The 23,841-nt window shown below is 40.7% G+C and overlaps 1 protein-coding gene across 3 annotated transcripts; it reads left to right on the forward strand.

The window, feature by feature from the left end:
• Nucleotides 1–342: 342 nt before the first annotated feature.
• LOC309490854 (uncharacterized protein) lies at nucleotides 343–23,764 on the forward strand. 3 transcript variants are annotated; one of them, XM_082160132.1, is made up of 3 exons: nucleotides 343–442; nucleotides 1,209–1,360; nucleotides 19,698–23,764. In XM_082160132.1, the coding sequence occupies exons 2-3, from the start codon at nucleotides 1,276–1,278 to the stop codon at nucleotides 21,644–21,646; spliced, it is 2,034 nt and encodes a 677-aa protein (XP_082016258.1). In that variant the 5' UTR covers nucleotides 343–442; nucleotides 1,209–1,275; the 3' UTR covers nucleotides 21,647–23,764. The 3 variants fall into 3 exon arrangements, with proteins under 3 accessions (XP_082016258.1, XP_082016257.1, XP_082016259.1); XM_082160131.1 differs by lacking the exon at nucleotides 343–442 and having other exon boundaries at nucleotides 449–1,360; XM_082160133.1 differs by lacking the exons at nucleotides 343–442; nucleotides 19,698–23,764 and adding an exon at nucleotides 5,456–8,242 and having other exon boundaries at nucleotides 452–1,360.
• The last annotated feature ends 77 nt before the right edge of the window (nucleotides 23,765–23,841 follow it).

A 23,841-nucleotide genomic window follows, 5' to 3' on the forward strand; every position in this document is an offset into this window, starting at 1 on the left:
TTGTTGGTTTTATTTCTATATCCCCCAGATACTTAGAAAACACAGATAGCCTACTTACAAGACCAAGGTAGGAATTGCCTTTTGCTCGCCCTAATAAAAGTTGAGTTTGACAAACCCTTTTTTTTTTTTAAAATAAGTAGCCTAAATATATTTTTTTGCTATGGATCTTTCATAAAAACAGCATCAAACTAAAAAAAGAAAGAAAAGAATCCTGACCGCTGATGTGGTTTCCGCTCCCATTAGTTTTTCCATTTAGACAGAATTCCACTCACAAAGAATTCAACTCTGAAATCATCTCACATGTTTTAATAAAAAAAATACTTTTTTTTTATTACGGTCTGTGCAGCCGTATGTGTTTGGATTGGCTGTATGACGTCATAAGGATGCGCCACGCTCCTGCATCTGATGTGAGCGTCTATGGATGTGAGTCGTCTGAAGAAAGGTTTGTAGCTTTTTCAGTGTAACCCCCTCAGACAATTTAGTAGTTTTTACAATAACTGTGAAATGAATGAATAAATATTGACCATTATTGAGCGTAATTTTGTATTAGTAAAGCGCATAAGCACAATAAGGGAAAAGGTGCGTCTCATTTTGCTCTCTATTCTGAATCAGCTTATCGTAAACGTGAATCAAGTCACTGGCAAATAGTGATGGAGCAACAGAGCTTTTGAAACTCCAAGTTAGTTGAATTAGTTTTTTTCCCTAGTGTTGCCAACCCTTCACGGGATCGTCCCGTGGCATTAAAGAAGCGTTTCGTGTGAACGCCATACCCTTCCTAAAAATAACTATGGGTTTATTACAGTAAAATTGTTGTAACCATGTTTTTTTTTTTTTTTGGCTGATTGATTACCATTTGTATAATGGCTGGTCGCTATACCACTTTATTTTCCAATAAAGTTCCAATAAAGAACTACAATTGACTCTTAATTTTCCTTGTTGGCAACCCTAAAAATTATTCACCCAATAATGATCTATTAAATGTGATCCACTAATCATTAAATACCAAATGAAAATCATAAGGAACAAAGTTAAGTGTCTGTACAGTTTGTCTTTATTAATTGTTAATGCTAGTTTTCAGGCCATTATCACCCTGACTGACTCCCTTACCAGTGCGCTGACTATTGAACTAGGGACCTGATTGAGACGCACCCAGAGGTTTAGTTTGGATTTATTTTTCTTTCTGTTAATTCTCATCTTTAACATGACAGATTGTCCAAACACACAGAAAAACTCCTGTTGAAGCGACTGAGATCCATGTGACACACTATTGTAACGATGGCGTTCATTAAAGAGGAGAGTGAAGATATAAAGATTGAAGAAACATTCAGAGTGAAACAAGAAGATACTGAGGAACAAACAGGTTGGTTTCATTCTCAAAGCTGATAAAACAGATCTCAGAAACCCGTCTTGTAAACTCAACATTGTTTCCAGACAGACTGATTGAAAACACCTGCGTACTGCGCACCTGAAAGTATTAACTTTTACAATGAAATAAGATTGAAACACATTAGTGTGACTCTGGGAGAGACATCTATAAAATTTTATGTGAAAGTGCAGGACTGCTGTTTTTATGTTTTTCATCTTTTTGTGCGATGCACATGGAAGCTAACAACATTCACATTCAGGAACGTATCTATAAAAAATAATGAAATACACAATCAATACATCATACATCTTAGGTGTGCAAAATTATCAAGATAATTTGAGAAAAACACTTTAGATGTATTTTGATGACAAAGGTTTCTAATCGAAAGCAGTGGTTACAAGCAATGTCGGCAAATAGACACTAGAGGGCTTTTCTCGTGTCTATATTTACCTTATTTTTAATGTAAGAGCAGATACACCCATTTGTAACTTAAATGTGTCAAGGCTTCTGGTCTCATCCACTTCCGAATATTGTAGCTGTACAAAAACCGCCGTTGTGCTGATTGATATTACAAACTGTTTTCATATTCAAATTATTATCGTAATCATAAACACACTGGTTTGTAGTGCAAATTATTTCACCATTTACTGCATTCAGTTATTCTTCCAGTTGTTTACCTATTTTGTAATTAATCAGAAGTTCACGCACTTTCACAGAAAATAGCTTCTATTCTGTATATTTATGCGAAATAAAGCCCAAATTATACTTCAGCTGTCCATGTTCCACAACGGTGCGTGTACAACAGCGTATAGAGACAGAGCGCAACGCGTCATAATCTGAAGACCACGCCCACCAAGGGGGAAAACAAACCAACCGTCTCCATTGACTTTGCATTGCGAGAGGCTGCCTCCTTGTCATTTCTTGCTTCTAAGAAAAGACAGAATAATGCCTAAAAGCTGCTATGTGACAAGGTGTACAGCAAACAAGCTAAGAAACCCAGAAATACGTTTTTATAAGCTGTCGACCCCAAAAAACGAGCGTTTGAGGACATAAAAGTGGCTACAGGCTGGAACGAATGGGTAAATTGTGGGATCCTGACACTCAGCATGCACTAAAAATACACTACGTGTGCAGTAAGTTAAACATTTGGTCACTGGTGAGTCAAATATCCAAATGTCAGTTTTATATATTATATTTCTGTAAGATAAATTATCCTGTGTTGCCGATTACGGTCTCCTCCAGCGGACGTGCGTTAGTTCTCAGAGTAATGAGACACGGGACGCTCCGTCTCAACTGCCTGTATCCACTTTTATGTCCTAAACACTCGTTTTTTGGGGTCGAGAGCTAATAAAAACTTGTTTCTGTTTTTTTTTAGCTTGTTTGCTGTACACCTTGTCACACAGCAGCTTTTAGGCATTTTTCTGTCTTTTGTTAGAAGCAAGAAATGACAAGGAGGCAGCCTCTCGCAATGCAAAGTCAATGGGGACGGTTGGTTTGTTTTCCCCCCGGTGTGGGCGTGGCCTAAATGCGCTCGGTCTCTATGCACAAGGTGAATGTTGAAAAAAACTGTTGTACTGCGCATGTGTCGAACTCGTCCATCCATGCTCATTCAAACGGGGGGGGGGGGGGGGGGTTTGAGCCAGCTTCTTCCTCAGCTCCAACTTCGAGCACAAAACCTCACAACACCCTCCCCCTGTCGGTGATTGGTTGGAACACTATTTGTTTTGGTTTTGAGTGGTTGGTGAAACCAATTGTTTTTGTGTGCAGATCTCAGAGGCTGCCTACAGAGATGCGTTTTTTTGACGGCATGCTTATGGGGCGGGCAGCTAGCGGATCGTTAGGAAAGATTAGATGAATGTGATAATTTTTTGGGGGGCATGAAATCACTGATACAACCTTTAAGAAACTTTTTGAAAAAACAGTGGGCAGTTTAACTACACTGGACAAACAAGGGACTCCAGGGGCCTGTACCATGAAGCCGGTTTAGGTGGCTAGCCAGCTATGTTTCAGTTTAGTTTCCGCCAACCCTGGGTTTTAGGTACTATGAAAGTAGCTTGGCTTGAATCGGTGTTCGTTGCCATGGTATCTTACGCTGCACGGCTAACCTGCTCCGGGGCAGGTTATGTTCTGGATTCAAGATCTCAGACTGAAGTTTGACCAATCAGCTGAGAGCAAAGAAACATATAGGTGACGTAACTTATTCCCAGTGTCAGTTGCAATGACTTCACCTTTTCTTCCAAATCCTGTGACATCTCAGCGCAAATTGTTTGACGAGCACTTCGTAGAGAAAGAGTTTTTAGCCAGACAAAATCCCCTTGCCTTACTTGTATGAAAGATACAGATTTTCCGCGGAAGGAATGTCTTATCTTTGCGAACTTCTTGAGCCGCACATAAAGAATTTAACACGTCGAATTCATGCACTTACTGTACCGCAAATATTGCGTTGCGTTTTTTTGTTGTTGCAAGTGGTACATTCCTGCACGGTGGGTGACGCACAGAAGCTCGGGGAAAACACGGTTTGTCGAACCATTCGTAAGGTGGTCCTCGCTCTGCAGGAGTACATGAATAGTTTCATTAATAGTGTTCCCCGGACATTTATCGGCCATGTCCATAAAAGAGGGCTTTTATAAAATTGCCCGTAAGATATATTGATAGGGTGACATCACATGAACACATTTTATTTAATTTTTTTCAAAAAGCAAATTGCACAAATGTACTATACAATATAATACATGTTAAGAATTATTTTAAATCTTTATTATTATTCTGTTAATCTTATGATAGGATTCCCTAGCTTTCTTAGTAGTACAAATACGTTCTATATTGATGTAAAATTATATGTATGTTTAGCCCTATGTGTAATATAGCCTATAGCCTATTTTTATAATATATAAAAAATGTGCATGTATCATTTTTTATATATTATAAAAATAGGCTATAGGCTATATTACACATATAGGCTACACATACATACATAATTTTACATAAATATAGAACGTATTTGTTTAACTTACACATTAACAATCAGCAATCTTTCTCCAACAGTCTTCTCTTGCTTTGGCAGCAGAGACCGTATTGTTTCGAGCTTGAAATACATATTTAAATTCATCGTAATTCTGAATGATTATCTCTTGCTCCTCCGCGGGAAAATATATCGCTCACGCTCTACCCGCGATTGGTTGTTCAGTGTCGACGTCACTCTTTTATGTGCACGCGTGCGTGGAGTAATCATAGCTTAAGGATCAAAGCCTGAGTTGACAGAGAAAGTTGATGAGCTGCATCATGGTACCAATAAAGCCTGATTGCATCGGTTTGGTTTTGTCAACTCAAAACTAATCCTGTAACCCCGAGTTTGTTCAGCTACCTTCATGGTACAGGCCCCAGAATAACTATCACAAAAATACAAACAGTCATGGATCATCCATTTAACTACATACAGTTTTAAGAATCAAACATATTTAAACTTTTGAACTGGGTAATTTATGTAAATTCACTAAGTATTTTGTCTGTAATGTGAAGTATCTTATTCAGGGCAAGACAATTTATTTTTATTTTTATTATGTCTATTGTTAAAATAGGCAGGTGTATGTAAACTTAGGATTTCAACTGTATATTTTGGTCTGTATTATTGCAGTATTATTATTTTTTCATGCACTGCATGCAGAATCTTAATTAATCAACAATAAAATGTATTAGCGATTATTTTCATTATCAATTTTCATTCTTTTTTATAAATCAAGTGACTATTAACAGTTACTTGATGTAGCCCTAATATCAATAATAATCGCTGCAAACTGCTAAGTTGTGCAGTTTGGTCATGTTGTGAGTGTCATAAGCATAGCGTGAAATTTAATAATGTTCATATAATAATCATACTTTTGTTTGATGAGATGTCTCTCCGTTTACACAAGCAAGCTGGTAAAGATCAGATAGATGAGACCTAAACCATGCTAACGTTTGTCGACAAATGCCAGCATAATTCTCAAGCTATTCAAAAGAATGTTGTGGTCTATGTTTTCAAAAGATATAATAGCATGTTGTTGGTTTTGATGGTAAACTGGGGTTAACTTGTCTTTTTTTTTGCTTTAGACCTGATGGCACTGAAAGAGGAGAGTCAAGAACTGAATGAAATCGAAGAGAAAGAACAATATGAGAACCATGATGTCAGAAATAGAGAAAAATCCATACAGACTAAAACGAGTTTCTCACGAAAAAGAGCTCAGAAGACAGGAACTGGAAGCTTTTTCACCTGCTTTCAGTGTGGAAAGAGTTTCAAACAACATGAAAGCCTTCGAACCCACATGGGAATTCACAATGGAGAGAAGCTTTTCAACTGCCAACAGTGTGGAAAGAGTTTCAATCAAAAACATGACCTTGAACTCCACATGAGAATTCACAATGGAGAGAAGCCTTACAAATGTGAACAGTGTGGAAAAGGTTTTATTCACAAAGGAAGCCTTAATTCCCACATGAGAACCCACACTAAAGAGAAGCCTTTCGCATGTGACCAGTGTGGAAAGAGTTTTTCACAGAAGCACGTCCTTAATTCCCACATAAACATTCACACTGGAGAAAAGCCTTTCGCATGTGACCAGTGTGGAAAGGGTTTCAAACTTAAAGTTAGCCTTAAAAACCACATGAGGATTCACTCAGGGGACAACCGTTTTACATGTAGTCAATGTGAAAAGAGTTTCTGCAATAAAGACAGCCTCACGAGGCACATGACACTTCACACTGGAGATAAGCCTTACAAATGCAAAGAGTGCGGCAAAAGTTTCACACATAAAGCACTCCTTGTTTCGCACATGAGAAGACACACTGGAGAAAGCCCGTTCACCTGCGAACAGTGTGGGAAGAGCTTTGCACGAAAAGGAACTCTTCAGATTCACATGAGAATTCACACTGGAGAAACACCATTCAAATGTGATCAGTGTGGGAAGAGTTTCAATCATAAATCATCCCTTCATTCACACATGATAGTTCACACTGGCGAAACACCATTCACATGTGATCAGTGTGGAAAGAGTTTCAATAATAAATCAACCCTTAATGCACACATGAGAGTTCACACTGGAGAGAAGCCTTACACCTGCGAACTGTGTGGGAAGAGCTTCACACAAAAAGGAAATCTTAAGAATCACATGACAACTCACACAGGAGAGAAGCCATTTGTATGTGTTGAGTGTGGAAAATGTTTTAGACGTCACTGTGGCCTTAATTTACATATGAAGATTCACTCAGGAGAGCAATGTCCTCATTGTGGAAGGAGATTCCCAGACAAGAAACGCCTTGACAAGCACATAATAATTCACACTAGTGAGAAGTGCCAGCAGTGTGGAAAGACTTTCAGATTTAGAGGATACCTTAAGGTTCACATGAGAATTCACACTGGAGAGAAGCCTTTCATATGCTCTCACTGTGGAAAGAGTTTCAATCAGAACACAAGCCTTCAGGTTCACATGAGACGTCACACTGGAGAGAAACCTTTTACATGTGTTCAGTGCAAGAAGAGTTTCACATATCAAGTATACCTGAAGCGTCATTTGCAAACTCATTCTAGAAAGAAATCGCAGGGCTCTAAATGTGACAAAAAGTCTACAAAAGTCTACAAAAGTCTGAAGTCTACAAAAAGGAGCAATTTCAAAAATCACCTGCGGATTCACTCTGAAGAAAGACAATTTGAATGTGATAAGTGTAATCATTTTTTTAATTTGCCATCACACTTACAGATACATCTGAAAAGTCATGCAGATGTCAGACGTTATTTTTGTTCTTTGTGTGGAAAGAGATTTAAATGGCTTGGTCAATTAAAATGGCATCAGAAAACACGTATCTGTGTGAAACTAAGGCTACGTTCACGTAACAGCTGAATGAGGGACAGATATAATAGTGTACATTCATGACCATTTGCATTCTTCACCTCTTTATAACTTTGCCTTGAGACTTTTTTTGGTCATGTATATGAACTCCCGTGGCTGCACCTCATCATCTGCTTTAATATAGTTTAGTTTCTCTGAAACTTTTTTTATCCTAAGGCACACTATTGTGAATCTTTTTCTTTTCATAATACAATGATGAGCTCACGATGAACAAAAACTTGTTGAAAATGAATTGCACCAAGCAGTCCTCGTTGTAGTTACAACATTAAATCACAGCATGCCACAGGAAATGTGTTCAAAAGCATCCACTACAAATACTTCCATTAAAGTTAATTTAAAAAAAATTAACTTCTGGATAATTATTTCATAAAATTTCAGTGCTTAACTCCTTTAATAAGAGTGGTATATTTCATCTAAATGTGGAAATGGAAAGGTTCAAATGGAAAACTGAGTTTAAAATGATTCTTCCTCACTCCTCCATCAATAAAAGAGTGTGTGTACTGTCTAGTCCGCAAATATTTATGCCTAGTTAATTTTTCTTTATAAATCCCTGTGTGTAGAAAATTGCATACGCACATTTGTATGCCCGTTTTGTGCATATGCAACATTTATACATCAGGCCCCTGCTCCAGAGCAGATTTTATTCTGGGTTAGATATCGCAAACCAAAACTGGACCAATCAGCTGTGAGCAAAATTACAAATCTGATGCAGTAAAGACCCTCCCCCTGTTTCTCCCACTCCAGATTAAAAACAGTTTATGGTGAAAGAATTTTAGAGACAAAATTGTTAGTTCCCTTTCGAGAGTACTCTGGTATTGCGTAAGGCTAGCTTACACTATGGGAAAACTCCTTTTCTCGAGAATACTGAAGCCAAAATTATTCTTATAATTTTATATATGTAAAACGCAGTGCAGCTGCACAGCAGACCACAGCAGAGCATTCTAGCGCTGATTGGCTGTGCTGCGGCAACTGCACAAACCTATGGTGAGGCGGCTGAGCCACGTGAACCCGCCAAGATGGGCGTGGCTTAAGTCTATAAGAAGCCAATTTCCGCCATAGGAATTCAGATTTAATCTCCTTCAGCTCACGTACCTTCGCTGACGCTGACCTCCGGACTGAGAAGCCGCCGCCGTCGAAAAGGCCTTCAGCAGAACGAGCCACCTGCACTGCAGTTCTGAGGACGCCGGTTCCTGTTCAGACTCCGCCTTCAGCCCGCTGTTCTGCTTTGCCATCCGGCGAGCCAATATCCTTTCTAAGCTGTGTGTGTGTTCGCCGTTGCAACACACACACACTCACAATCAAATGCCGCGCACATCATGTGCCTCGTGCAGAGGCCCTCCATTCGGCGGAGATCGTCACATCCTTTGCACCGCGTGCTTGGGCCGTGACCACGCCGATGCTGCACTCTCCAAGGGCGGCTGCCCAGAGTGCGACGAAATGACGCTGTCGACCCTGCGGGCTCGACTCACCACTTTAAAGTCTCTCCCTCATCTCTCGCTCGGGCCGCGCAGGAAGAAGCGCCGTGGACAGAGAATGCCAGAGCGCATGAGCGAACCCACGCCGGATATTTCCCTGCGTGCATCACTCTCTGAACCTCCCTCACCGGTCTAGTCACACAGGATGAACAGCGCCCCTCCCAGCAAGCGGCCGTTCCTGTTTCCTTCTGCAGACCGGAAGAGGAGAGGGACGAAGACGACAGCTTCTCTATTGCTGCATCACAGAGTGAGGAGTGGTCGGACTCTATCGCGGACCCTGCGTCTTCGACTCAGGACTGCTCCGGTGGCATCAGGGCTTCCCTTGACGCTGAGCTTATGAGACTCCTGACGAAGGCCGTGGAGGACCTCGGGCTGGACTGGTCTCAGCCCGCAGAACCCTCGCGAAGCAGGCTGGATGAGTGGTTCCTACAAGGTCGCCGTCAAGCTCTTCCGCAAAGACCCGCCCCCTTCTTCCCTGAAGTTCATGACGAGCTGACAAAGTCATGGAAGGCTCCTTTTCAGCTCGTCTCAAATCCTCTGCTTCTTCGACGCTCTTGACACTCGACGGCACGAAGGAGAAGGGTGATAACAGCATTCCGCCTCTAGAAGAAGCTGTTGCCGTGCACCTTTGCCTGCTCTCCGCTAGAGGATGGCAGTCAAAGGCAACACACCCATCGAAGCCCGTACCACGTCAGCTCTTGCCGGTCGAGCATACGCCTCCACCGGGCAGGCTGCGTTGGCGCTTCACACTATGGCCGTCCTCCAGGTGCTTCAGGTGAAACTTCTCCGCTCCATGGATGAGTCCGGCCCTGATCCTGAGACTTTTAAGGACCTGCGTAGCGCTACGCGCTACCAAGGTTACCGCCCAGGCGATCGGCAGGAACATGGCGAATTTGACTGTGCTAGAGCGCCACCTCTGGCTAACCCTCACGGAGATGAAGGACGCTGACAAAGCTCCCTTCCTGGACTCTCCCATTTCCATCACTGGCCTCTTCGCCCCAGCAGTGAAAGGGTTTGCTGAGCCCTACACCGAAGCACAGAAGGCATCACAAGCCATACGTCATTTCCTCCCCAAGCGCTCCAGTTCTGCATCGGACTGCCGCCTCCTGTGACAAAGTCTCGCTACCGCTCTTGCTTAACGAGCCGTGGGCCACCAGACCGAAGGGGACCTCGACCCAAAGCTGCGTCGATCTCCGAGCCTCCAAAGCCTTCCTAGCTACAGGAAGAAAGAGACCGTGGTTAAATCCCGCCGCGGCCGGATTAACACCACAAACTCTCCCTGAACTTCTCCCAGTCCCCTCTATTCAGGCGGCTGGGGATTTCAACACTGCAGCAAACGAGCCTGTCATAAAACATGCACGCCTGCACACAAACGCCGTTTTATCTGCGACCATAATAAAACACTAAAAGAGCATTTTCTCTATTCCCAATGTAGGCAGTGTGCCCACTGCACAGTTTGCACCCCTGCACATAAGCACTGTTCACACAGCTTCACAAAATCATTCAGATTTTCCCCTCTTAGCCCACTCCCCCGGCTCACACCGAGCGCGCTCTGAATGTAAAGCGCGCGCCCACTATTCAGTGCGCACCGCTGCACATAAGCGCTGTCCCTACAGTGTCACAAGCACAAAACAACTGGGCAACCAGGTCCCTACCACAAAGCGACCCTACCCCATATATAATTCAACCCCTAGCTGTGCGGGCCGAGGCCTGGCAGGCCATCCCTGGTAGGCCATCCCTGGTATTTCAGATTGGGTGTTGAACATAATAGAACGAGGTTACTCGCTACATTTTGTCCGCAGACCCCCGCGCTTTCGCGCTGTGGTCGAGACATCGGTGAAAAGCAGCGTGAGTCACGTGCTTTGCGCCGAAGTTTCGAAACTGTTAATGAAGGGTGCTAAAGAAGCTGTTCCCCTGACAATAAGCGAGTCAGGCTTTTTACAGCCGCTACTTCCTCGTTCCCAAAAAGGATGGTGGTCTCAGACCCATTCTAGATCTCAGGCATTTGAACAAAGCGCTTATGACGCGCCAGTTCAGGATGCTGACAACAAAACAAATCCTTGCGCAAATTCGCCCAGGGGATTGGTTTTTCTCACATCCAGATAGCACCTCGCCACAGGCCATTCTTGAGATTCGCCTTCGAGAGGCAGGCTTATCAATACAATATCCCTGGCACCTTGAACATTTACGAGGTGCATGGATGCTGCTCTCGCTCCCCTGAGACTTCACGGTGTGCGTATTTTGAACTACCTCGACGACTGGCTAGTTATAGCCCAGTCAGAGGCGCAGTTAATATCTCACAGGTCCTGGCTCCTCAGCCATCTAGAATGTCTGGGTCTCAGGATCAATACTGCCAAGAGTGCGCTGTCTCCCAGCCAGACTATTTCTTTTCTGGGGACATTCATAGACTCAGTACAGTTGAAAGTGCGCCTGACGTCACAGTGAGAGCTCTCTATCCAGCGCTTAGCGGTTTCGTTCAAAGGCGGCTCATACACCCCTCTCAAACATTTTCAGAGGATGTTAGGCCTGATGGCCTCGGCATCAGCAGTTCTCAAACTAGGCCTGCTGAACATGCGTCCCCTTCAGCATTGGCTGAACAACCAGGTCCCGGCGCATGCGTGGCGATCAGGCCGGTTGTGCATCAAAGTGAACTACGGCTGCATCAGAGCCCTGGCTCCGTTGAAAATAGCCGACTGGTTTCAGTCAGGTGTGAGTATGGGCTCAGTCTCAAAATGGAAAGTGATCTCGACAGACGCATCCAACCTAGGTTGGGGCGCCCTGCACGATGGCAGATCCACCTCCGGCCTGGACAGGCCCAGAGAAACGGCTGCACATAAACTGTCTAGAGATAAAAAGCGGTCGAACTGTCGCTAAAGGCTTTCCACCCATACATAAAGGACCAACTCGTCCTGGTCCAAACGGACAACATGTCGGTGGTGTCGTACATAAATCGCCAGGGTGGGCTCAGGTCACGCAACCTGCACACCATGGCCGAACGCTTCCTCCTTTGGACTCAGCACAATCTGCGCTCGCTAAGGGCAGCGCATGTGCCAGGCATTCTGAATCAGGGCCCGGATATGCTATCCAGAGACAAAGTTTCCCCAGGGGCCTGGTCTCTTCACCCACAAACGGTTCAGTCGCTATGGAGCATCTTCGGCAAGGCAGAGGTCAACCTCGTCGCCTCAGAAGACAATGCTCATTGCCCAATATTTTTCTTCAAGAGCAGGGACGCGCTGGCCCACGACTGGCCCAGCAGCCCGCTATATGCCTTCCCAACGGTCACGATGTTACCTCAGGTCATCAAATGGATCAGGGAAAGCAGGTGCAGAGTGCTTTTAATAGCCCCTCTTTGGAGGAACCAATTATGGTTCCCCGAATTAATTCAGCTATTGGACATAGCCCCATGGCCGATACCGCTGAGGAGAGACCTCCTCACGCAGGCGAAGGGGACAATCTGGCATCCCCGTCCAGACCTGTGGGCCCTTCATGTGTGGCCCATCCATGGTTACCTGGGAACCTCTCTGAAGAGGTGCTGAACACCATTTCTGAGGCAAGAGCGCCTTCAACTAGGTGGCTTTATGCCCAGAAATGGGCGGTGTTCTCCAGCTGGTGCACAGCACGGAGCTGGGACCCATTTTCATGTGAAGTGGCAGTAGTGCTATCTTTTCTCCAAGAGCTTTTGGACGCGGGTCGCTCCCCGTCCACACTCAAGGTTTATGTGGCGGCCATAGCAGTGTTCCACGCTCATGTGGCCGGACAGTCACTGGGGAGAACCGACCTAGTCGTGCGCTTCCTCAGAGGAGCCAGGAGGCTGAACCCTCCTTGAACCCCATCGGTTCCTATGGGACCTTTCCACGGTCTTAGAGGCCATGAAAGGTACTCCGTTTGACCCGTTGCAGTCCGCGAGCCTGAAACACGTCTCGCTTAAGACTGCTCTCCTCCTTGCAGTTGGAGTTGGAGATCTGCACGCTCTCTCAGTGAGCGCTTCCTGCCTTGATTTTGGGCCTAACTACTCCAGAGTCGTCCATAAACCAAGGCATGGGTATGTACCTAAAATGCTCTCCACTCTGTTCAGAGCACAGGTCATTTCGCTATCTGCTCTTCCTTCGTCTGAGGACGAAGGAGAAGCAAATCTACTCTGTCCTGTCGGGGCTCTTAGAGTTTACTTGGAGCATTCCGCTGCATCCAGGCAATCAGAACATCTCTTTGTTTGCTTTGGTGGTCGCACCAGGGGGAGCCCAATCACGAAGCAGAGATTGTCGCGATGGATAGTAGATGCGATCACGCTGGCATATGAGTCAAAAGGTCTCTGCTGCCCCATGGGCGTCAGAGCTCATTCCACTGGAGGCATGGCCTCATACTAGGCTTGGTCCAGTGGAATACCACTTGAAGATATCTGTGCGGCGGCAGGCTGGGCCCAGGCTGGGAAATTTTCATAAAATCATATGTAACACGTTCCTACATGTGCTTACGTGTTGTTAACACGTTCCTATGGCGACCAGTCGAAGTGCGAGTAACTGATCGTCTTCACAACGTGTTGTTTATGTGTGAAGTCACGTTGTAACACGTTTGTTTTTCTTACCTTAGATTAACTTCTTATGCTTCGATTTGATCCTCTAACTAGTAGTCGACATTTGATTATTGCAATGGCTGACTTCAAAAGTTATGTGCGGTGTATAATTAAAGTTAAATAAAGTAGCAGAGCCTATTATTAACAAACTGGGCATGCTTTGACGGCTAATTCGGAAAAGCACGAGATATTCAAAAAAATAATTCTCCATCTCCCATTAACGGAAGTTTCAGAAACAGACAATGTCTCATATTTCATAGAAATACGCTTTACCAAACATTCAAATGCAGCGAAAACTGCAAACCCTATCATGTGTTTATATATATATTTTATAACCTCAATTAACACATCCAGAGCTGACTATGAAAACTCAGATTCTAGCGGTTCATGAGAACACATTGAAAGTCTTTATCTTAAATGTAAGGTCCATTGTAAAGACTCCTGGAATTTTAATGGTAAACACCAAAGTTGCTATTAACTAAAATATGTTTATGTTGAACTATTTTAATATTGAACAAGCTAATAACAAATAAATATTTTCTTGAAGTGTCTTTAAGCCATTTTCACTTTAAATGACAGCTCCCAATATTTATAGTTTTGACAGACAATTTAAAAACAAATTTTTATTGATGTAGTTTACAATATTCCTGACATAAATGTTCTTAATATGAAAAGTATGTACTTTTTTGGACTTGCAACATTAGTTGGAAAAGTAAATTAATTATTTAATTATGTTATATAAAACTTTCAGTAACAATATTTCAAAAATTCAATTGCTCTACAATTCAATCCACTACAACCCACAGGTGACCGCCAAAACTCCAACACAGAAACTCTTATTCTCAACATAACAGAACATTATTTACAAACAAACACAAACAACAAAGACGCATAAATAGGTCTTAAATTCACATTTATTATCTGCAAATATTTTAAACTGTGAATTCACAAGTCACAACAGTTTCATATATAAATGTAGGCCTACGCATAAATAAATATTTAAATTGATATTTTATATGTCCATTTATATATATAACTTTATTTATTTCCAAAGATATAAAGCTAAAATTAATATTTATGAAAACCTCCTGGATCTGGATCTGTTTTTTAAATTAAAGATTATTGCAAAAAGTAAAAATTAATTGTATTAATTTGGAGTGTTTTTTATGGACTGTGTGAACATTGTACATTAGGCAATACAATTTACAATAAAAACTAGTTAAAATGAATATATTGGTCAAATTAAGACTATTGAATGTCTGTATTCAATAGTCTACAGAGTATGGGCAGAGTATAGGCAGAGTATGTCTGTTCTTTGAAAGTAAATCACATAGGCTAGCCTCATAAGCACAGGATTCAGGAAAATCATTTTATTTTTAGTGTTGTTTTAGGTGTACAATATCTCTATGTATTGCATTTAATGTCCATGTATAGTCTTTACACATCAGCTTGGATACTTGCATGGTTAAAAAACTACTAATTTCAAGACGCTGACGTCACGTCAGATCGTCACGTGGGTCACCCGTTCAGAAGTAACGTAAGATAGACGTTCGGATTGACGTTCGATCGGTCGGTCGGTCGGTCGGTCGGTCGGATGTTTAATTTTGGCACGGGGCGGGCGCCATACTGCAGCGATGACTCGCGTCGCTTTTGGATTGGCAATATGACATCATAAGGCGGCGCCACGCTCCTGCATCCGATCATGCATCTGACGCGAGCATACTGTCTATGGATGCGAGTAGCCTAAAAGAAAGGTATGTGACTTTTTATGGTTTTAAAACGTTTATAAATAAATGTAACCCCCTCATACAATTTAGTATTTTTTACAATAACTGTGAGGAATGAATAAATTGCTTTACAAATGAGTGAATAAATACTGAACATTATTGAGCGTTATTTTTTATTAGGAAAGCGCATAGGAACAATAAGAGAAAAGGTGCGTCTCAATTTGTTCTCTATATTCTGAATCAGCTTATCGTAAACGTGAATCAAGTCACTGGCAAGTAGTAATGGAGCAACAGAGCTTTTGAAACTCCAAGTTAGTTGAATGACTTGTTCTCACCTTTTATACACATAACAAAGTTACTTAACTGCAGACACATAAATGACACACTGTGTGGTACTGTACAGTACAAATATTGTAAGTGTCCTTTATTTTACAATAAAGAACCACAATTGTCTCTTATGAGTCCTTGTTGGCAACCCTTAAAATGATTCACCCAATAATTATCTATTAAATGTGATCCACTAATCATTAAATACCAAATGAAAATCATAAGGAACAAAGTTAAGTGTCTGTACAGTTTGTCTCTATATTAATTGTTAATGCTAGTTTTCAGGCCATTATCTATCACTCTGACTGACTCCCTACCAGTGCGCTGACTATTGAACTAGGGACCTGATTGAGACGCACCCAGAGGTTTAGTTTGGATTTATTTTTCTTGCTGTTAATTCTCATCTTTAACATGACAGATTGTCCAAACACACAGAAAAACTCCTGTTGAAGCGACTGAGATCCATGTGACACACATTATAACGATGGCGTTCATTAAAGAGGAGAGTGAAGATATAAAGATTGAAGAAACATTCAGAATGAAACAAGAAGATACTGAGGAACAAACAGGTTGGTTTCATTCTCAAAGCAGTGGTTACAAGCAATGTTGGCAAATAGACACTAGAGGGCTTTTCTCGTGTCTATATTTACCTTATTTTTAATGTAAGAGCAGATACAGCCATTTGTAACTTAAATGTGTCAAGGCTTCTGGTCTCATCCACTTCCGAATATTGTAGCTGTACAAAAACCCACCGTTGTGCTGATTGATACAAACTGTTATTTGTTTTCATATTTAAATTATTATCATAATCATAAACGCACTGGTTTGTAGTGCAAATTATTTTACCATTTACTGCATTCAGTTATTCTTCCAGTTGTTTACCTATTTGGCTAATGAATCAAAAGTTCACGCATTTTCACAGAAAATAGCTTACTTCTGTGTTTGCGAAATAATAAGGCCCAAATTATACTTCAGCTGTCCATGTTCCACAACGGTGCGTGTACAACAGCGTATGCACGAGGTGAATGTTGAAAAAAACAGTTGTACTGCGCATGTGTCGAACTCGTCCATCCATGCTCATTCAAACAGTTTTCTTTTGAAAGCTGTGCGGATACAACTGTGTGCGAGACGAAGAGGAACTCAGTAAATTATGAATATCTGAGCATTAAGATGGATTGTGAAGCTGAGAAAATGCTAGACATTAAATGTAGAATTTTTATTGTTCTTTTTTCTTATGGAAGAGTGTTATCAAAAAATCAATTCTGCTTGTATTAATGAGTGAAAACATTATGTATCTGATGCTTTTCTAAGACATTCTATGAATTTTAATGTGAAAAAAGCTTAATGTGGCTTAATGTTCTAAAACAACAACCAGTTCCAATGAAAATACACGCCTTATTAATACAGCATACTTTTTACAGACAAGCAGAAGCCCAGAATATGAACACAGTGAGCTAAAGTGCACATTAAGCATTTTCCCTGAACCAGTGGTGTAGAGTAACAAAGTACGAATATATAATTACTAAGTAGCTTTCTTTTCTAACTTATTTTTACTTTGAGTATTTTAATTTTGGAGCTTTTACTTCACTACATTTTCAAATCAAATGAATACTTTTTATTCTGACAAATCTCCTCTTGTTTCTCATGTCACTAACATGCAAGACCGCACGCACACACTCGAGTAACACACTGTAAATGTTAAAATAGTGGCTAAATTACTCTCTTTTGTGTTTTGTCTCCCTCCGCCATTTTACACTAGTGCGAGTAGCAGGTATGTGACGAATGACATCAGAGAAACATCAGTAGTCCACGTCCTCATCGTGATGCAACGATTAGTTTCAACACCCTTCACAGTAAATTTCCCGGTGTTAAATTAAAACCGCTCGGTGTTCATATGGGAACCACCAACAGGGTGTTAAAAGTAACACTGAAGCAGTGTTAGTTAATTAGATAATTAAGTGATTAATTGAGTGATGATTGTTTGATTATTGATGACACCTGATGATTACAAGTAGGGGTGGGAATCTCTAGTCACCTCACGATTCGATTCGATTACGATTCAGAGGGTAACGATTATAGATGCATTTTTTTTTTTTTATGACTACTTGGTACTTTTAAAGCAAAGTATTTATGATGACCCATAAATAATTTACTTCCAATACTTCCTATATTCATTTTATTAATAAAACAAATGGAAGTGATTTGGCATGTCAACTGTAAGGTTACATTTGCCAGCATATGTCTCAACGTTGCAAAGAACCAACAGGAAAATAAATGTGTGCCTGTACTAGCAGCAAACTTGTAGCAAACTCACAAACAGTTTTCGTTCAAAATTATAGAATTATGTACCAGCAGCTCTCATATAATGCTTGTGGACTTATGCATATTCTGAATAATTAGTAACATACAAAGCAGCTCTCATACAAAAAATACTAAATAGGTCAAAATGAAATTGCCAATTTTCCATACGTTAGCTTTTAACGAAGAGGGTGCCGTTCGAATTTGGCGCTCAGACATCATGCGTCTCTGTTATGTGCGCGTCTCTGTTATGTGCGCGTCTCTGTTATGTGCACGCCACAGACTGTCCGCGCACTTGCACGTCCGCTTTAGAGTTACGCCTTTTGCGTTCCGTCAATATTACGTTATTAGAGAAAAAAATAGAAAATAGATTTTTGACATTTGTGAATCGATTCAGAATCGTCTACGTCCGCATCGCGATGCATCTAAGAATAGATTTTTTTTCCCCACCCTAACAAGCAGAATCACTGAAGGAAAGAGAAACAAAAGAACTACAACTGACTTCCAGACACAGCCTTAAGGCCAATTTATACTTCTGCGTCGGGTGCGTGTTGAAGGTACGGCGTAGCATACGCATTGACGTGTACCATACGTCGTACCCTTCGCCGTACCCTGACGCGCACCTCCTCAAAAATGTAACTACGAGTCGCGGCGACGCGGACCGCAAGATCTGTGATTGGTCGGCTGGATAGCATCGCGTTTCCTCCTACGCATTTCCGGAATGATCTTCTGCACTCTGCACCGCCCGCCCGCCATTTTTAAATTCCGAAGATCAGTGAAGAGCCATGGAAATAGACCAAGTGACCGAGAGATTGCTTGAAGAAGTGCGGAAATACAGCCATCTGTATGACTCCTTCAGTCGCCATTGCTCGTAGAAACCTAAACTCAAAACAGACGCGAGGAATGTAAACACATTGGAACATTAAAACCCACCCGCGCCAACTAGCGTTTCGGCGGTGTAACTGCAGAGCAACACAGACATTCGCAGAAGTACAAATGCTCACGACGGCGTCGCCTACGTGCGTAGCCTACGACGTACACTACGGCGTACACTCGACGCAGAAGTATAAATTGGCCTTTAGATGAAAGCAACTGAAGACATGAAATCTCTCTTATTACAAACCAGTTTGACCTTATTTCTGTTATTCATCTACAGAAGATGTTTTTGAGAATTAACAGTTTTAGATGTTGATGTTTTATTGAAAATGTTTGGTCGTCATTATGGTGATCAGTGTTTCCTTTAATTGGGCAGTTTGACTCTTTTATATTTATTTATGTTAGTTGTTGTCTTTGTAACAGTGTTGCCCAAAACACTTTATTTGTTGCAAAGGAAGCCATAAACAAAGATTATCAGGTGATATATATATATCGTCATCATAAAGAAAAACGTTTGACAAATGCCATCACTGACCAAAAGAGATCACTTGTTTATTAATAGATTTTTACCACTTATAGTTTTTTGCCAAAGATTCTGAATTTTAATTGCTAAATACATTGCGAAAAAAGAAAATGTAGAGACACACACACTAACATCAAGACTCAGCTTATGAATCTCAACTATGGTGACATCATTCATGCTGCAATGCATGCTGGGACCATTAGTTTTATAATATGGTGGCTCCCAGCATGCATTGTCTATAGTTAAAATGTCTATTGTTAAAATAGGCAGGTGTATGTAATCTTAGGATCTCAACTGTATATTTTGGTCTGTATTATTGCAGTATTATTATTTTTCCATGTATGTAGCACTAATATCAATTATAATCGCTGCAAACTGCTATGTTGTGCAGTTTGGTCGTGTTGTGAGGAAATGTAAAACTGAATGTCATTAGCATAGTGTGAAATTTAATGATAATGTTCATATAATAATCACACTTTTGTTTGATGAGATGTCTTATCGTTTACACAAGCAAGGTGGTAAAGATCAGAGAAATGAGACCTAAACCATGCAAATATTTGTCGACAAATGCCTATGTTGTCGAAAGAGCCAATAGCATGTTGTTGATTGCATGTTTGATGGTAAACTGGGGTTAACTTGTCTTTTTTTTGCTTTAGACCTGATGACACTGAAAGAGGAGAGTCAAGAACTGAATGAAATCGAAGAGAAATATCAATATGAGAAGCATGATGTCAAAAATAGAGAAAAATCCATACAGACTAAAATGAGTTTCTCACAAGAAAGAGCTCCGAAGACAGGAACTGGAAGCTTTTTCACCTGCTTTCAGTGTGGAAAGAGTTTCAAACAACATGACAGCCTTCGAGCCCACATGGGAATTCACAATGGAGAGAAGTCTTACAAATGCGAACAGTGTGAAAAGAGTTACAATCAAAAATATAACCTTCTACTCCACATGAGAATTCACAATGGAGAGAAGCTTTTCACCTGCCAACAGTGTGGAAAGAGTTTCAATCAAGAACATGACCTTGGACTCCACATGAGAATTCACAATGCAGAGAAGCCTTACAAATGCGAACAGTGTGAAAAGAGTTACAAACAAAAAAATAACCTTGTACTCCACATGAGAATTCACAATGGAGAGAAGCTTTTCACCTGCCAACAGTGTGGAAAGAGTTTTAATCAAAAACATGACCTTGGACTCCACATGATAATTCACAATGGAGAGAAGCCTTACAAATGTGAACAGTGTGAAAAAAGTTTTACTTACAAAGGACGCCTTAATTCCCACATGAGATCTCACACTAGAGAGAAGCCTTTCGCATGTGACCAGTGTGGAAAGAGTTTCAAAATTAAAGTAAGCCTTGAAAACCACATGAGGATTCACTCAGGGCACAACTGTTTTACATGTAATCAGTGTGAAAAGAGTTTCTGCAATAAAAATAGCCTAACGGGGCACATGATGCTTCACACTGGAGAAAAGCCTTACGAATGCAAAGAGTGCGGCAAAAGTTTCACACATAAATCCTCCCTTGTTTCGCACATGAGAAGACACACTGGAGAAAGCCCGTTCACCTGCGAACAGTGTGGGAAGAGCTTTGCACGAAAAGGAACTCTTCAGATTCACATGAGAATTCACACTGGAGAAACACCGTTCACATGTGATCAGTGTGGGAAGAGTTTCAATAATAAATCATCCTTTCTTACACACATGAGAGTTCACACTGGCGAAGCACCATTCACATGTGATCAGTGTGGAAAGGGTTTTATTTATAAATCAACCCTTAATGCACACATGACAGTTCACACTCGAGAGAAGCCTTACACCTGCGAACTGTGTGGGAAGAGCTTCAGACGAAAACAAAATCTTAAGAATCACATGACAATTCACACAGGAGAGAAGCCCTTCATATGTGTTGAGTGTGGAAAACGTTTTATTTATTACCGTGGCCTTAATTTACATATGAAGATTCACTCAGGAGAGCAATGTCCTCATTGTGAAAGGAGATTCCCAGACAAGAAACGCCTTGACAAGCACATAATAATTCACACTAGTGAGAAGTGCCAGCAGTGTGGAAAGACTTTCAGATTTAGAGGATACCTTAAGGTTCACATGAGAATTCACACTGGAGAGAAGCCTTTCACATGCTCTCACTGTGGAAAGAGTTTCAATCAGAACACAAGCCTTCAGGTTCACATGAGACATCACACTGGAGAGAAACCTTATAGATGTGTTCAGTGCAAGAAGAGTTTCACATATCAAGTATACCTGAAGCGTCATTTGCAAACTCATTCTAGAAAGAAATCGCAGGGCTCTAAATGTGACAAAAAGTCTACAAAAGTCTACAAAAGTCTGAAGTCTACAAAAAGGAGCAATTTCAAAAATCACCTGCGGATTCACTCTGAAGAAAGACAATTTGAATGTGATAAGTGTGATAAAATGTGTATTTTGCCATCACACTTACAGATACATCTGAAAAGTCATGCAGATGTCAGACGTTATTTTTGTTCTTTGTGTGGAAAGAGATTTAAATGGCTTGGTCAATTAAAATGGCATCAGAAAACACGTATCTGTGTGAAACTAAGGCTACGTTCACGTAACAGCTGAATGAGGGACAGATATAATAGTGTACATTCATGACCATTTGCATTCTTTACCTCTTTATAACTTTGCCTTGAGACTTTTTTTTGTCATGTATATATGAACTCCAGTGGCTGCACCTCATCATCTGCTTTAATATAGTTTAGTTTCTCTGAAACTTTTTATCCTAAGGCACACTATTGTGAATATTTTTCTTTTCATAATACAATGATGAGCTCACGATATACAAAAACTTGAAAATGAATTGCACCAAGCAGTCCTCGCTGTAGTTACAACATTAAATCACAGCATGCCACAGGAAATGTGTTCAAAAGCATCCACTACAAATACTTCCATTAAAGTTCATAAAAAAAAAAAAATTACTTCTGGATAATGATTTCATATAATTTCAGTGCTTAACTCCTTTAATAAGAGTGGTATATTTCATCTAAATGTGGAAATGGAAAGGTTCAAATGGAAAACTGAGTTTAAAATTATTCTTCCTTACTTTGCTCCATCAATATAAGAGTGTGTACTGTCTAGAGAGTCCGCAAATATTTATGCCTTAATTTTTCTTTATAAATCCCTGTGTGTAGAAAATTGCATACGCACATTTCTATGCCCATTTTGTGCATATGCAACATTTATACATCAGGCCCCTGCTCCAGAGCAGGTTTTATTCTGGGTTAGAGATTGCAAACCAAAACTAGACCAATCAGCTGTGAGCAAAGTGACAAATCTGATGCAGTAAAGACACTCCCCCTGTATCTCTCGCTCCAAATTAAAAACAGTTTCTGGTGAAAGAATTTTAGAGACAAAATTGTTAGGTTTTTTTTTTTTTTTTTTTTGCTGCTAATTTATATGAATTATAATATCACAATGTCTTAAGAATTAATTTAATTGTCAGTTAATATTAAACTTTCCATTAAAATTGATATAAATGTATACAAGTAAATACAAGCTTTAATTTTATTAAATTAATATTAATTGACCAAGCTTGCATGTTTTCTTCTCAGCTCTTTGTGAACCCTATATAAGTTAAATTCAGTTGATTCATTTGCACTGAAATTGTAGATATTTTCAGCTGCCTTCTCAAACTTTTGCTGCCACAGCAGTATTTCTTCCTCCTTTATACATTTTTAAGTTCATGCTACACTTCGATCTCTTCTTCAATTGAGCCAGTTTTTGTGAGAAGTGAATATTGTGGAAAAGTGCCACCTTTAATTTGGGTTGGAGCCCAACAGGGCCGAGCTCTCTCCCTCTCTCCGACATCCAAATGGCCCCCTCATGGAGATTAGATATTTCAGTTTCACAGTGTTGACAAATCTGCCACTTCTGGCCTGAAACATCCACATTCACTGACATAACTCCTTCATTTTTTATCTACTTCAACATCTCTTTTCAGAATCAAAGTGTTTTTTGATATACCATACCAGGAGCACAAATCCTTGTTGTGCACCAGTGCTGTAGGTGTTGGAAGTGAATTTTCCCAGCCTCACGAGCTGCTGCCCGTCTGTCTTGAAGTTGATTATCAAATGACATGGAGTTGTGTACAGAGAGCTGGCTTATTTTTGTCAGAATATCAGACTTGCTTCCCCAACACTGTTGATTCATCCACGGGTCATTGACATGGTCTTACTATATCAGTTATATCAATATAGCCTAATGTCACATTAAAAGAAAGTAAAAACTACTATTTGCTGCAACCTTTTATTAATTGGAATAATGATTAATTTCTTACACTGCACTTTTACTCTCCTGTTTATTTTCTATTTAACTCTTTTAAAGTGTTTTTAAAATGTCTTCTTATATAGTCTTTTTATATTGCCCTATGTTGCTTTTATGTTTTATGTAAAGCACTTTGAATTGCCTTGTTGTTGAAATGTGCTATAGGCTACAAATAAACTTGCCTTGCAAAGCCAAAAACTCATATCATAATAATGAACTAAAGAGTAAAAGATATTTGCGGCTTTCATACCAAATTATAATAGGTTGCACGTTTCATGTTTACCCCCTTGAATTCAGATATTTAATAGTTTAAGGGCACACAGAAACACTGGGGTTACAGTAGGCTACACGTGCTGAATGTTAAGCTAACCACAACATGGCTTACTCTACAGTCTACACTGTTAAACACTAAAATGTCACGGTTCCTACACATGGTATAATGTAGATAAATAATGAACACTTGTCAAAAGAAACGAAAACACATACTTACAAGA

Source organism: Leuciscus leuciscus, assembly GCF_965113295.1.
Source record: "Leuciscus leuciscus genome assembly, chromosome: 25".
Classification (NCBI taxonomy): Eukaryota; Metazoa; Chordata; class Actinopteri; order Cypriniformes; family Leuciscidae; genus Leuciscus; species Leuciscus leuciscus.

Coding starts and splice junctions, on each gene's coding strand:
- LOC309490854 (XM_082160132.1), top strand. CDS start 1,276: ATGGCGTTCATTAAAGAGGAGAGTGAAGATATAAAGATTGAAGAAACA. Junction 1,361..19,697: donor AGATACTGAGGAACAAACAG/GTTGGTTTCATT, acceptor TTTTTGCTTTAG/ACCTGATGACACTGAAAGAG.